At 43.8% G+C, this 14,827-nt stretch overlaps 1 protein-coding gene across 1 annotated transcript; it reads left to right on the forward strand.

Annotated features, from left to right (window-relative positions):
* Positions 1 to 322: 322 nt before the first annotated feature.
* Positions 323 to 14,258, forward strand: znf706 (zinc finger protein 706). Its single transcript, XM_084192571.1, has 3 exons — positions 323 to 425; positions 12,784 to 12,932; positions 13,653 to 14,258. Exons 2-3 carry the CDS (start codon positions 12,798 to 12,800, stop codon positions 13,752 to 13,754), a joined length of 237 nt encoding a protein of 78 aa, XP_084048697.1. The 5' UTR covers positions 323 to 425; positions 12,784 to 12,797; the 3' UTR covers positions 13,755 to 14,258.
* Positions 14,259 to 14,827: the final 569 nt, after the last annotated feature.

Below are 14,827 nucleotides of genomic sequence, written 5' to 3' on the forward strand. Positions count from 1 at the left end.
TCAGTAAGGTTGGTTTTTTGGCGTTCATGGCCATGGTTGTCAACTGTACCGCAGGAATGGAAGGTAAATCAGAGGATAGATGTTGTGGTGGCAGCTGCAGAGAAGTACTTGGGTGTATGAGATTTTCCTGCAGAAGAGTTACAAGGTGTTTGAACAATAGTGTCCCGTCCTCCCATGCTGCTGGCCTTGTGTAGGATCAGCTAGGGCCAAAGTAGTGGAATAGTGATGAGGTGGTAGGGCAATTTTTTCAATAGCAGGCTGATACACAGCCAATACAGTAGGTGGCGGCATGCAGCTATAACATTTGTTTGTGGACCGCCATAATACCAAAGAAGAAGAAGTAGCTAGCTAGGCTAACTACATCAGCGGTGCTGTGTCACATTTTCGTGAAGCGTTGCCATCCACACTTTTTTGCCAAGACTGAGGTAATGTATAGTATCTTGCTAGTAGCTACATTTATTTGACTATTCTTGTTTTCTTATGATTTATTTAGGGTAATCTAGCATTGGCGTACCTTATCGTATGTAACGGTATGCCTTTATCAACTACAAACCGGAACGTTGCTAGCTAGCCAGTCTGCCATATGGTCAGCTGGAAGCTAGCATGTTTGCTAACAACAGAGCTAGCTAGCATACGACCAACCGCCGTTCAGTCAAAGATAACGTTACTGATAACGTTCTCTCACTGTGGTTTAGTTTTGTGAATCGTCACAGTGCGGTGTATTTGTGGAATCACCCATATCTAGCTAGATAATGTTTATCGGTTAGCTAGCTAACGAACGTTAACTAGCCAAGTTAGTCTGGTTATGTCCGAACTAGCTCTGGTCCGTCGTACAACGACGAGTTGCCTCTGCGCTTTCCGAGTTTGTTTAATGACTGGATATTCAATATACTTTCGTAACTGACAAAAGTACAGATGTTACTTGACAACGTTGTTTTCACTGTGTGCGAAGGGTGTCGTTTCTCCAAAAAAAACTGCTGGATTAGCGTTGTCCACGCGCATGCGTCGAATCGTCCCCACGACCAGTTGTCGTCGACCAATGGACCAGAGCTATATGAATACTCTTTAGCTAGCTAACCACTTAGCTATTTATAGTGGCATTCCATGTAGATATCCTCCTGGATCAGACCGTAACCTAGCTAACTACTCATACTTGTTGTAGCTACTGTGGATGAGTTGACAATGTACACCTGAGCTAACGTTAACAGATCAAGCTCCGGCATATGGTTCCATCAATACATCATTCATATCGCCCTGGCCATATTATGAAATGCAAATTAGGCACTTAATTAGCAAATTAGGCAGTACAGAATACATAATTACAGTAATTTAAGTCCAATACTGTAAGGTAGGGTGGTCATATTAAGACCAATACTGTAAGGTAGGGTGGTCATATTATTTAGATCAATAATACTGTAGGGTGGTCATATTATTTAGATCAATAATACTGTAAGGTAGGGTGGTCATATTATTTAGATCAATAATACTGTAAGGTAGGGTGGTCATTATTTTATTATTTGACAGTTTAGTCATTTAGCAGACGCTCTTATCCAGAGCGACTTAGTTAGTGAGTGCATACATTTTTCATACTGGCCCCCCGTGGGAATCGAACCCACAACCCTGGCGTTAGAAGTGCCATGCTCTACCAACTGAGCTACACGGGGCAATTTTTTATCTAACCTTTATTTAACTAGGCAAGTCAGTTAAGAACAAATTCTTATTTACAATGACGGCCTACACCATATTAAGACAGCTTTATACAGAAGAGTTTGAAACACATTATGAAATTAGAATACAACTTTTTATGCTACTTCAGGAATTATCAACTAGATTCAGCCGCTGACCTTTTTTTTAATTTTTTTCTTTTTTTTCTTGAGCGGATAGTCGGGGGCGGGAACGTAATAACAAATCATTAGTAGATATCAAATTCATCAAGAAGCCAAACGAATAAAATAACATTTCACAAAAACAATCATTTCAAACCTTGCTTACATTTGTATACGGTCACGTGTCTCTCTGTGTGGGAACACTTCGGAACAGATTATTTTGTCCAACAAGGAAAATCATAATTAAAGTAAATATATTTTTTTAAATGCTCAGAACTTAAAGTAAATATATTTTTTTAAATGCTCAGAACTTGGGGGGCCGCCAGTTGGGGAACACTGTTTTTCAAATTCCTTATATTAAGCAAACCAGATGGCACCATTTTCTGTTTTTTTTAATGTATTGATAGCCAGGGGCACACCAACATCATTTACAAATGAAGCACGTGAGTGCTAAGTGCGTGAAAGTGCGTGAATTTGACTATTTTCCTGTCCTGCTAAGTACTTTTAGGTGTCAAGGAAAATGTATGGAGTAAAAAGTACATTATTTTCTTTAGGAATGTAGTGAAGTAAAAGTAGTCAAAAAATATAAATACAAAGGTAAAATACAGATACTTTAGTTTTTTGGGGTATTTTTACTTAAGTACTTTACACCACTGGGAACTTAATAACCCCCCCCCCCCCCCCACACCCCACACACACACACACTCACACGCACCCACCAACACACACCCCCACCAACACACACACACACACACTCTCACACGCACCCACCAACACACACACAGCACCCCCTACCAACACACACACACAGCACCCCCTACCAACACACAGCACCCCCTACCAACACACACACAGCACCCCCTCACCAACACACACACAGCACCCCCTACCAACACACACACAGCACCCCCTACCAACACACACACACAGCACCCCCCACCAACACACACAGCACCCCCTACCAACACACACACACAGCACCCCCCACCAACACACACAGCACCCCCTACCAACACACACACAGCACCCCCTACCAACACACACACAGCACCCCCTCACCAACACACACACAGCACCCCCTACCAACACACACACAGCACCCCCTACCAACACACACAGCACCCCCTACCAACACACACACAGCACCCCCTACCAACACACACAGCACCCCCCCACCAACACACACACACAGCACCCCCTACCAACACACACACAGCTCCCCCTACCAACCTACACAGCACCCCCTCACCAACACACACACAGCACCCCCTACCAACACACACACAGCACCCCCCACCAACACACACAGCACCCCCTACCAACACACACAGCACCCCCTACCAACACACACAGCACCCCCTACCAACACACACACAGCACCCCCCACCAACACACACACAGCACCCCCCACCAACACACACAGCACCCCCTACCAACACACACAGCACCCCCTACCAACACACACAGCACCCCCCACCAACACACACAGCACCCCCTACCAACACACACAGCACCCCCCACCAACACACACACAGCACCCCCTACCAACACACACACAGCACCCCCTACCAACACACACACAGCACCCCCTCACCAACACACACACAGCACCCCCTACCAACACACACACAGCACCCCCTACCAACACACACAGCACCCCCTACCAACACACACACAGCACCCCCTACCAACACACACACAGCACCCCCTCACCAACACACACACAGCACCCCCTACCAACACACACACAGCACCCCCTACCAACACACACACAGCACCCCCTACCAACACACACACAGCACCCCCTACCAACACACACACAGCACCCCCTACCAACACACACACAGCACCCCCTACCAACACACACACAGCACCCCCTACCAACACACACACAGCACCCCCTCACCAACACACACACAGCACCCCCTACCAACACACACACAGCACCCCCTACCAACACACACACAGCACCCCCTACCAACACACACACAGCACCCCCTACCAACACACACACAGCACCCCCTACCAACACACACACAGCACCCCCTACCAACACACACACACAGCACCCCCCACCAACACACACACAGCACCCCCTCACCAACACACACACACAGCACCCCCCACCAACACACACAGCACCCCTTACCAACACACACAGCACCCCCCCACCAAGCTCATGCCTTTCAAGCAACTTTTTTTCAAATCATCATTATAGTCGCATCATGCAGCCTTACAATGTATAAAAAATCTAAACATATAGTCCGTTTGTAGAACTACTAAAGTTACATGAATAACTAACTAATAAATTAAGCATATAGGAGGACCTGTTTCTTTGTTAACCGCTCAACACAGAATAGCCGCATATGTGCACTCCCTCAAATCGTTTGGAGAAAATATCCTTTCTATTTTATTCAGCTTTGTTCAATCGTATTCTTCATACTATAAAATAATGCCATGGAATTCTAAGCTAATCTTGTCTGCTAAATGAACTAGTGTAGCCCACAGCCATATGGCATAGCCAGATCAGGACCTAACATAAGGACAACTCAGAGTATGCTATTCTGTTCTTCTGAAATAGACTACATTTTCTTCATATCATGTTTCTTTAGACCTGTCTAAAATAAATAATGGATTTATTGTGACGGTGTAGGCTATATTACATGGATTAATTAGACTTTATAAAATGCAGATGTTCCAAAGGTCTGCATCAGTGGCTTGTAGGCTGTGTGTGGAAGCCAGGAGATGCTAAATGTGTTTATGTTAATTAACGGTCAATTACCGTGAGACTGACCGTTATTTGCTTGACAATCACCGGCTGACAAAATGTTGTGACCGTCACAGCCCTAGTGACCACCATTTGCCTTATGCAGCGCGACACATCTTCTTCGCGTAGAGTTGATCAGGTGTTGATTGTGGCCTGTGGAATGTTGTCCCACTCCTCTTCAATGGCTGTGAGAAGTTGCTGGATATTGGCGGGAACTGGAACATGCTGTCGTACATGTTGATCCAGAGCATCCCAAACATGCTCAATGGGTTACATGTCTGGTGAGTATGCAGGCCATGGAAGAACTGGGACATTTTCAGCTTCCAGGAATTGTGTACAGAGCCTTGCGACATGGGCCCGTACATTATCATGCTGAAACATGAGGTGATGGCGGCGGATAAATGGCATGACAATGGGCCTCAGGATCTCATCACGGTATCTCTGTGCATTCAAATTTCCATTGCTAAAATGCAATTGTGTTCATTGTCCGTATTTTATGCCTGCCCATACCATAACCCCACCGCCACCATTGGGCAAACTGCTCGCCCACACGACGCCATACCTGGTCCAGTTGAAACCGGGATTCTTCCGTGAAGAGCACATTTCTCCAGTATGCCAGTGGCCATCAAATGTGAGCATTTGCCCACTGAAGTCGGTTACGACGCCGAACTGCAGTCAGGTCAAGACCCTGGTGAGGACAACGAGCACGCAGATGAGCTTCCCTGAGACGGTTTCTGACAGTTTGTGCAGAAATGCTTTGGTTGTGCAAACCCACAGTTTCATCAGCTGTCTGGGTGACTGGTCTCAGACGATCCCACAGGTGAAGAAGTCGGATGTGGAGGTCCTGGGCTGGCATGGTTACATGCGGTTGTGAGGCCGGTTTGACGTACTGCCAAATTCTCTAAAACGACGTTGGAGGCGGCTTTGGTAGAGAAATGAACATTCAGTTCTCTTGCAAGAGCTCTGGTGACCGTCCCATCCGGTGCAGTGTTGTTAGGGTTAAATGTGCAACAATGGCCCACCATTTTATAGACACCGCCCCTTTCTGCCTGCAACATATCTAGAGCCAACCTATTTTCCCAAGTCGTGAGTGAGGTGGCGGATAATTGTTCAGAGATCCCCTTTACTGCATCCCTAGTCTGGCCAATAAATCGTTGTTGGTCGTAATAGATATAATTAATCCACATTTTTGTTTGTCACCCACCAAAAGAACGTTGCAGTAAACCATTCCCCTACTTGTTTCATAGCTTTGTATTCATCCTGTACCCCCCTTGGTATCCCAATCGCATTCATCTAAATAGGGCTATTCTCCTTCTTGTCAAAACTCCTCCTACGTCTGTTTAACCCTTTCCTTGGTTCCTGGTGACTAATTCTAACTAGCTGAACCAGTAGAACCGGGGTGCACGTACCTAGTCACCCTTTTGGTATTCTCTGCCTTTACTGGCACACGCCCACCACACATCGGTTACAGGGGCTGTAAGGTTCAGACTTCTCTCCTGTGCTTTCCGAACCTAAATCACATTACTACTATCTCCAATTGATAATTGGTGATGTCTTTGTTTCTCTTTACCCCCCCATCTGGATGTCCAGTCCCGCCCGGTCTCATATCCCCATCCCCAAGTATGTTTAAGCACTTGAGTGTAGGAACAATCCGCCGTGGGGGGCGAACACAAATATAATGGGATTTTTATAATCCCAAATTGCTTGTTGACATGTACCCCACCCATTGGCTACGTCCCTAACCCTTATTTTGAATCCTACAGTCTGCCCTTCTCTGACTTCTATTTTGTAGGCCACTCGTCCTTGACGGTCAGTATGTCGGGTCGCTTCTCTTCTCTTTGACTTCTTAACAATGGTAAGGGCATAGCACAATTGGTGGTTGATCTTGACATATCAGGACCATTGCCGAGACTCTGATGCAACTCAGGTTACCCATATTCCCCAAAACCGCCAACCCTCTCCTGCCCTTAGTCTTTCTGCTTGGTATCACCCCATACTCACACCCTAAGAACACACTACAGTGGTGATAGTTCGGGGTAGGAGATCTTCGTTAACAGAGGTGATCCCCAGACCCTTTTGGTCAAGTTCTTCTCTCTAACTCTGCGTGTTTTCAGTGGTGCTTGTATGTGTTCCTACCTTTTTGCAGTGGGTAACGTGGACCCAGGTTGCTCTTTCTGCTATTCTAATGGCAAAGGCGGTGACCAATATAACCTGATAGGGCCCTTCCCAACAGGCCTGCTTCCAGTCTTTCTTCTTTAGGGACTGGATCCACACCAGTCACCTGGTTGGATAGAGTGGGTCACCTTCTCCTTTAGTTCACCTGTGGGGCACAAAACCTTTGACATACAGGTGTGGTTAATAAACAACCTTCTCATGTGTTCTGCTAGGGTGCTCTCAGTTTCTATCTCTGCCTGCTCTGGTCCTCTGGTCATTCTGTATGGTCTACCAAATACTTTCTCAAATGGCAATAACCCTTTATCTGGAGTTTTCCTGATCGTCATTAATACTATCGGTAGACATTGTACCCCATTTCTTCCTGCTCTCCTGTGTGTTTTCCTTAACCCCTCTCTAATCATACCGTTCACATTAGTATTTTCTTTCTAGACCGTATCCAAATAAAACAATTTTTAAGTATTTAGTCCTCTCCTCCGTCTAGTTATCTTTAATCCTACCATCTACCATCATCCCCCCTGTTGACACCTGGCTCTGCCCATGTGTCAGTATTACCACCTACCTAAACAATCACTTAGGTAATATTGGTAAATTATCCTTATGCCATATCCCTTCTTTTGAGACTGCCCCTTGCTTCTTTATTGCTCCTCCCACTTCCTTTGTCTATGATGGGGGCTAAATTCAACTTTCATTCAGTTCAGAATCAATAGTAATACCATCAATCAATCCCTTATCTTGTAAAAACACTCATGTTTAGTTTAAACTCTGTTCTACCCCGGCTCTCCCGGGCTTGACCTAAAGACTGATGGTTGGACATGACAGGTCCATACTTAAATCTTTCAAACCTAAACCCCCCCCCCCCCCCCCCTTCTCCTGGAAGAGAGATTGTACATTTTGTTAACATTAAATTACAATCAGTAATCCAAAAATATTAATTACACCCCAAAACATGATGCATATATACCCTGTCCTATCTCACATCAATAATGGTTTGTTTTAATCTAATTCCACATAACTACTCCAGAAGAAGATGACAAACAATCTCTCAAAAGATGAAAACCACTCAAATGTCTGAGTTTACAATGATTATTTTAAATTGATTACCCTTCAGACTTCATCCTCTGTAATTATCACAGTGATTATTCAACCCCTAAATCTGCTCCTTTTGATCCCGTATCAAATGATCCTGGTATCGTTACTAGATCAATCAAATCAAATCAAATCAAATTTTATTGGTCACATGCGCCGAATACAACAGGTGCAGACATTACAGTGAAATGCTTACTTACAGCCCTTAACCAACAGTGCATTTATTTTAAACAAAAAAGTAAGAATAAAACAACAACAAAAAAAGTGTTGAGAAAAAAAGAGCAGAAGTAAAATAAAGTGACAGTAGGGAGGCTATATATACAGTAAAATAAAGTGACAGTAGGGAGGCTATATATACAGGGGGGTACCGTTGCAGAGTCAATGTGCGGGGGCACCGGCTAGTTGAGGTAGTTGAGGTAATATGTACATGTGGGTAGAGTTAAAGTGACTATGCATAAATACTTAACAGAGTAGCAGCAGCGTAAAAAGGATGGGGTGGGGGGGCAGTGCAAATAGTCCGGGTAGCCATGATTAGCTGTTCAGGAGTCTTATGGCTTGGGGGTAGAAGCTGTTGAGAAGTCTTTTGGACCTAGACTTGGCACTCCGGTACCGCTTGCCGTGCGGTAGCAGAGAGAACAGTCTATGACTAGGGTGGCTGGAGTCTTTGACAATTTTGAGGGCCTTCCTCTGACACATAGGAAATATCTGTTTCCCCTGATATTGTTCCTGTCACCCCTCTAAATGTCATATTTTATCCATTCGCACTATAATCAATTACTCAGTGTAAGGAAGCCGTGATATTTTATCCCAGGCATCTATTTTAAAAATGCTTTGTTACGTTGTCTCCTACTCTCCCCTTAACATAATGCTATAGGAGACTTCCATCAATCCTGGAAGACACTATATAATACCACGTTTCATTAAGTTCACTACACCTTCTAATATAAACCTATAACACCTTTCTATTAATTTAAACATCGCAACCTGTTGCATTGTTTTAAAATATAAACCTATTGTTTAATAACTTCATACTTACAAAAAATGTTGATTTAATCCATCATCCTAATAGTTCCCTATATCCCATTGTTCAACGTACCATAAACAGATTAGTTTTTCAGCATAACCCCATTAACTTACTTACTTTGTAAACCCTCTACAATATCTATTATTCTCTATCGCTAACTTTCCATATAACAGTACTTTAACGGATGACAAATTATTGTAAAGTTATAGTCAAAACTAACAAAACATCTATTCACCGATATGCAACTTTAATTACTATGTTATACTATCCGCTATGTGTTGGTAAGACAATTCCTTTCACGTAATGTTATCAATTCATCTAGTAATCTAGGTCAATAGCATCAATGCAAAATATTTGCTTTCTGTCCCTTCCTGGACTCGAACCAAGGATCCTCTACACATATCGACAACATTTACCATCGAAACACCATTACCCATCGCTCCACAAAATCCGCTCTTCTTGCAAAGCACACCAAACAACCATGTCGCACAGCAAGCCACGTCACTACTCCAAACGTCACTAGCTCGCAACCCCAACTAGCCAGTCCTTTCATCCCAAACACTCAACCCCCTATTTACATTTGACATTTGAGTCATTTAGCAGACGCTCTTATCCAGAGCGACTTCCAGTTAGTGAGTGTATACATTTTTCATACCCTATGACTTCTTCTCCACAGTCACCATTGAATATCCCTAACAGCGCTCTCACGTTCCAGCCAACCCCAATGGCTAACATCCGCAGACAAAAACATGGAACCTCTTCTGCGTTCTGCCTTTACCTCTATCGTAGGGTTCAAAAACTAACATAACAACAACAATCATCCTAAATTGCTGTAGTCACGTCATGTTTGGTTCAGTTTATTTATTACGATAGTATGTCCATTATACTTCTCTATTCTCAGTAGTTTTTCAACTCTCACCTCATTCGGCAACACAAACGATCTACCCCCCCCCCCCCCCCCCCCCCCCATCACCAAACCAAATACTCAGTAGTATCCGGTCATGCAACCCATACCAGCATACTAACCCTAACCCCCAGCATACTAACCCTAACCCATACCAGCATACTAACCCTAACCCCCAGCATACTAACCCTAACCCCCAGCATACTAACCCTAACCCATACCAGCATACTAACCCTAACCCATACCAGCATACTAACCCTAACCCCCAGCATACTAACCCTAACCCCCAGCATACTAACCCTAACCCATACCAGCATCCTAACCCATACCAGCATACTAACCCTAACCCATACCAGCATACTAACCCTAACCCATACCAGCATACTAACCCTAACCCCCAGCATACTAACCCTAACCCCCAGCATACTAACCCTAACCCCCAGCATACTAACCCTAACCCATACCAGCAGTTGAATTACACTCATAAATACAGATTTCACTCTATGCCATTTACATTTACGTCATTTAGCAGACGCTCTTATCCAGAGCGACTTACAAATAGGTGCATTCACCCTATAGCCAGTGGGATAACCACTTTACAATATCTTTTTTTTTTTTTTTTTTTTTTAGGGGGGGGGGGGTAGAAGGATTACTTTATCCTATCCCAGGTATTCCTTAAAGAGGTGGGGTCTCATTTGAAATGCCAAATGATAATAACCCATAATAGTTCAATGGAACACTATATTGGCTTTGTACTATATTATACGTCTATAATCACATGACTTATGGTCCGATTATTCATTAAACCTTATCACATGATCCAACAACGGTACAAACTTAGAAAACCCATATTAAGTACATTCCCACCCATGACGTACGTCTACGTTTGGGTGAGCAAGTTAATACATATATAACGATAGAAACTTATATGTACTCACGTCAAATAATCCCTTCGTGGTGTTTTTAACCAATTCTTAATTGACCTAAATCACGTCACCTTTCCTATTCTGCCTCCTGTCTTGGTAGCCTCCCTCTCTCTTCTCTTCTTCTCTTCTCTCCCAATGTGGCCGTCAAATCCTTCCTCTCGTCACCTTTCCTATTCTGCCTCCTGTCTTGGTAGCCTCCCTCTCTCTTCTCTTCTTCTCTTCTCTCCCAATGTGGCCGTCAAATCCTTCCTCTCGTCACCTTTCCTATTCTGCCTCCTGTCTTGGTAGCCTCCCTCTCTCTTCTCTTCTTCTCTTCTCTCCCAATGTGGCGGTCAAATCCTTCCTCTCGTCACCTTTCCTATTCTGCATCCTGTCTTGGTAGCCTCCCTCTCTCTTCTCTTCTTCTCTTCTCTCCCAATGTGGCTGTCAAATCCTTCCTCTCGTCACCTTTCCTATTCTGCCTCCTGTCTTGGTAGCCTCCCTCTCTCTTCTCTTCTTCTCTTCTCTCCCAATGTGGCCGTCAAATCCTTCCTCTCGTCACCTTTCCTATTCTGCCTCCTGTCTTGGTAGCCTCCCTCTCTCTTCTCTTCTTCTCTTCTCTCCCAATGTGGCCGTCAAATCCTTCCTCTCGTCACCTTTCCTATTCTGCCTCCTGTCTTGGTAGCCTCCCTCTCTCTTCTCTTCTCTCCCAATGTGGCCGTCAAATCCTTCCTCTCGTCACCTTTCCTATTCTGCCTCCTGTATTGGTAGCCTCCCTCTCTCTTCTTCTTCTCTCCCAATGTGGCCGTCAAATCCTTCCTCTCCCTTCTGTTCTTTTCTTGCTCAGTCTCTAAGTTTTCTGTTTTCTGACTAGATATAACCTTTCTGCTATTCTCTGTGTATTTTATACCTCCCTTTACTACATTGCTCTGACGTGATGGATAGTTATTATAATTATTCCACTTTTATCCACTCTTTAATAATCAATTTCATCATTTTTTTATATATCTCTATCAACTAACCCATTCGTATTTCTGATTCTTTATTGCCACAAGTTAATCTAGTTCCAACCGGACCAACGTTAGCTACCTCGACCCTTCCCCCTCAGGTCATAAAATCCTCCCAGAATCTCACACTATTCTATGACAAGCAGTGTTTTTTACAAACCCCAAGATATCATTATATCAACCGATTATTCTCAAAATTTTTGATTAATTAATTCCCACGACTTTCATATCACATTCACACAACGCTATTTCCCAACACACAATCAATATTAGTGCCCAAATTCTGAATGTTAATTCTATCAACATTTGACCTTTACCTATGGTTACTTTTACCATAATTCCCTAAATGTACCGAAATACAATATATTGACGTCATATGATCAACCCCGTACACGTGACCTTTTTCTCAAATCAGGATACCCCTATAACTATCTCATACATTAAAGAGTTCTTCTTTCTATTGAGTCTTATTGATAATTCTAGAACATCTCATACGTGCAGGTATTTACCCTCTACGGTTTAATCTCGATAATTCTAGAAAATCTCATACCTTCAGAATTCTTCCTCTTACACATTAGTGTCTATAGTACCAAGTATCCCTTATAGTTTCTGTTGGTAATGGCCTCAACTACCATGAATCATTTCGGACCCACTTTCTCAACGGATCTCACCCGGTGCTGTTTTCCATTTATCCAGAATACTGGCGCATGGTTTTCTCTAAATAAACGTCTAAAAACGGTGTACCTGATGAATCCCCTTCGGATTATCAGCGGATCACTACCCTCACTACAGCAGAAAACATTTCTATTGCAATGTCCAGATATCAATTCCCCCCAAAACCCATGAATAAAAATTACTGACCTTATTCTTGCAGTAAAACTGCACATAGTTGGCAATAGATAGCGCAGCTGGGGTCTCCTTTCCCCCCAGCTGGGGTCTCCTTTCAGCGCAGCTGGGGTCTCCTTTCCCCCCAGCTGGGGTCTCCTTGCCCCCCGCAGCCAAATTGAACGCTCTGTACCATATTGTGAAGTTTTATTGATGATAACCTATTCAGTAACACTCACCCAGCCTGTTGGCTTGTACCTCCAGCTCTAGGACCAGACATGGCACGTGGTCATCAAAAAGTCCAGTCTCAGCAGAAGAATGCCAAGAAGCAAGCCGAGGCCAAGAAGGCCAAAGGACATGACCAGAAGACGGCCGCCAAGGCAGCTTTAGTGCACACCTGCGGTGTCTGCCTGGTGAGTTCCTTATTAAAGAAAAGTGGTTGCTTTTCAATCGGGGACTATGAACCATTTGAAGTTGGGTTGCAGGATCAAGGGGTCGTATTCATTAGTGCTCCCCGTAACAAAACGTAGTACTGTTTTTCAATAGAAAACGTTTTCAGTCCGTTTTCTTCCGTTTGGTGTCTAGTGAATATGACCCTGGTGATCAACAGTAGGCCAGGGAGTGCAGCTGCTCTGTGGTAGCTCTGCTGCTGCTCTGTGGTAGCTCTGCTGCTGCTCTGTGGTAGCTCTGCTGCTGCTCTGTGGTAGCTCTGCTGCTGCTCTGTGGTAGCTCTGCTGCTGCTCTGTGGTAGCTCTGCTGCTGCTCTGTGGTAGCTCTGCTGCTGCTCTGTGGTAGCTCTGCTGCTGCTCTGTGGTAGCTCTGCTGCTGCTCTGTGGTAGCTCTGCTGCTGCTCTGTGGTAGCTCTGCTGCTGCTCTGTGGTAGCTCTGCTGCTGCTCTGTGGTAGCTCTGCTGCTGCTCTGTGGTAGCTCTGTTCAAACAGTTTCCTAAATACAGCAGCTATTGTTTTCCAACCAGATTTCTCAATCATGCTTCATTTGTTATGGTTTGTTACTTAACACAATTGTTGTGGTGGTATTTCACCCTTTTTTCTGTTAAAATAGCAACATAATCCTATGAAATAAATTGAATGCAAATGATTGACGACCCTGTCCTGTGCATTGCCTCTACACAGTCACAGATGCCGGACCCCAAAACCTTCAAGCAGCATTTTGAGAGTAAACACCCCAAGTCCCCCATGCCCCCAGAGCTGGTCGATGTAGACTCTGGCATCTGAACCGGACTCCCACTGAAGATCCCAGCTATGGTCCTTGTTTAAGGCAAACTGTCAATGCAGAAAACAAACCTCTCTCTCTCTCTCATCCACACCTTCATACAGAAAACAAACCCCTCTCATTAAATACCTAATGTCTCTTTGTTGGTCTCTTTCATCCTAGTTTTCAGTTTGTCCCTGTGGAAACCTAGAAATGTATTTTAGTTTATAAATCAATGTTGGGTAGAATCGAGCAGATTTACAATCCCAGTTGTGAAAGATTGAGATTGTAGATAATCCCTAATCTGGTGTTCTTTAGGTTTGTTACATTCTTCTCTTCTATCTCTAATCGATGCTTTGTTTTTGGCTGATCAAACCGATAATTCTTGACAGCGAAGTTCCAAGCTGAAACATGTTGTGACTTGTTTTCTAATTAACATCAAACTCCTCAACATAATTTGTACGCTTGGAAAACGCATTCATGCCCCAATGATGTAATATAACATTCAATAAAGTTGGCTTTGTTTATTATCTGCTTCATCCTGTGGCGGAGCTCTATTATGGAAACTGTTCTGTAACTTTCTCTTGGTCAAACACAATCTGGGTTTGTTTTCTCCACTAGGTGGCGTCATGTTCAGTTTAACATTCAGTATACCAGTACAGGACTGTTGGCTCTTTTGATGATGAAAAAGAAGCAGATTTAATTTACGGTCCATGTAGACATTTACTGGAAAGAATACTGACCCATACATACATGAACATACTGGGCCTTAATGCTGTTCTGTCTTGTATGTCCTTCCAGGCATCTAACTTCAGTTGCTCTAGTACATGATTTCAGTTAGAGTGCTGAGAATCAGTTTCCCACCATTCATTTGACATTAATCAGACAGGGCTTTTATTAGAGTAGAAGGATACTAGTCAGGGCTTTTATTAGAGTAGAAGATTACTAGACAGGGCTTTTATTAGCGTAGAAGGATACTAGACAGGGCTTTTATTAGTGTAGAACATTACTAGACAGGGCTTTTATTAGCGTAGAAGGATACTAGACAGGGCTTTTATTAGAGTAGAAGGATACTAGTCAGGGCTTTTATTAGAGT

This window comes from Coregonus lavaretus, assembly GCF_964263955.1.
Source record: "Coregonus lavaretus genome assembly, contig: HAP1_SCAFFOLD_307, whole genome shotgun sequence".
NCBI classification, from domain to species: Eukaryota; Metazoa; Chordata; class Actinopteri; order Salmoniformes; family Salmonidae; genus Coregonus; species Coregonus lavaretus.

Excerpts from the sequence above, each read along its gene's own strand:
- znf706 (XM_084192571.1), top strand. The coding sequence starts at position 12,798 with ATGGCACGTGGTCATCAAAAAGTCCAGTCTCAGCAGAAGAATGCCAAG. Across the intron at positions 12,933-13,652 it reads ACACCTGCGGTGTCTGCCTG|TCACAGATGCCGGACCCCAA; the intron begins GTGAGTTCCTTA and ends GCCTCTACACAG.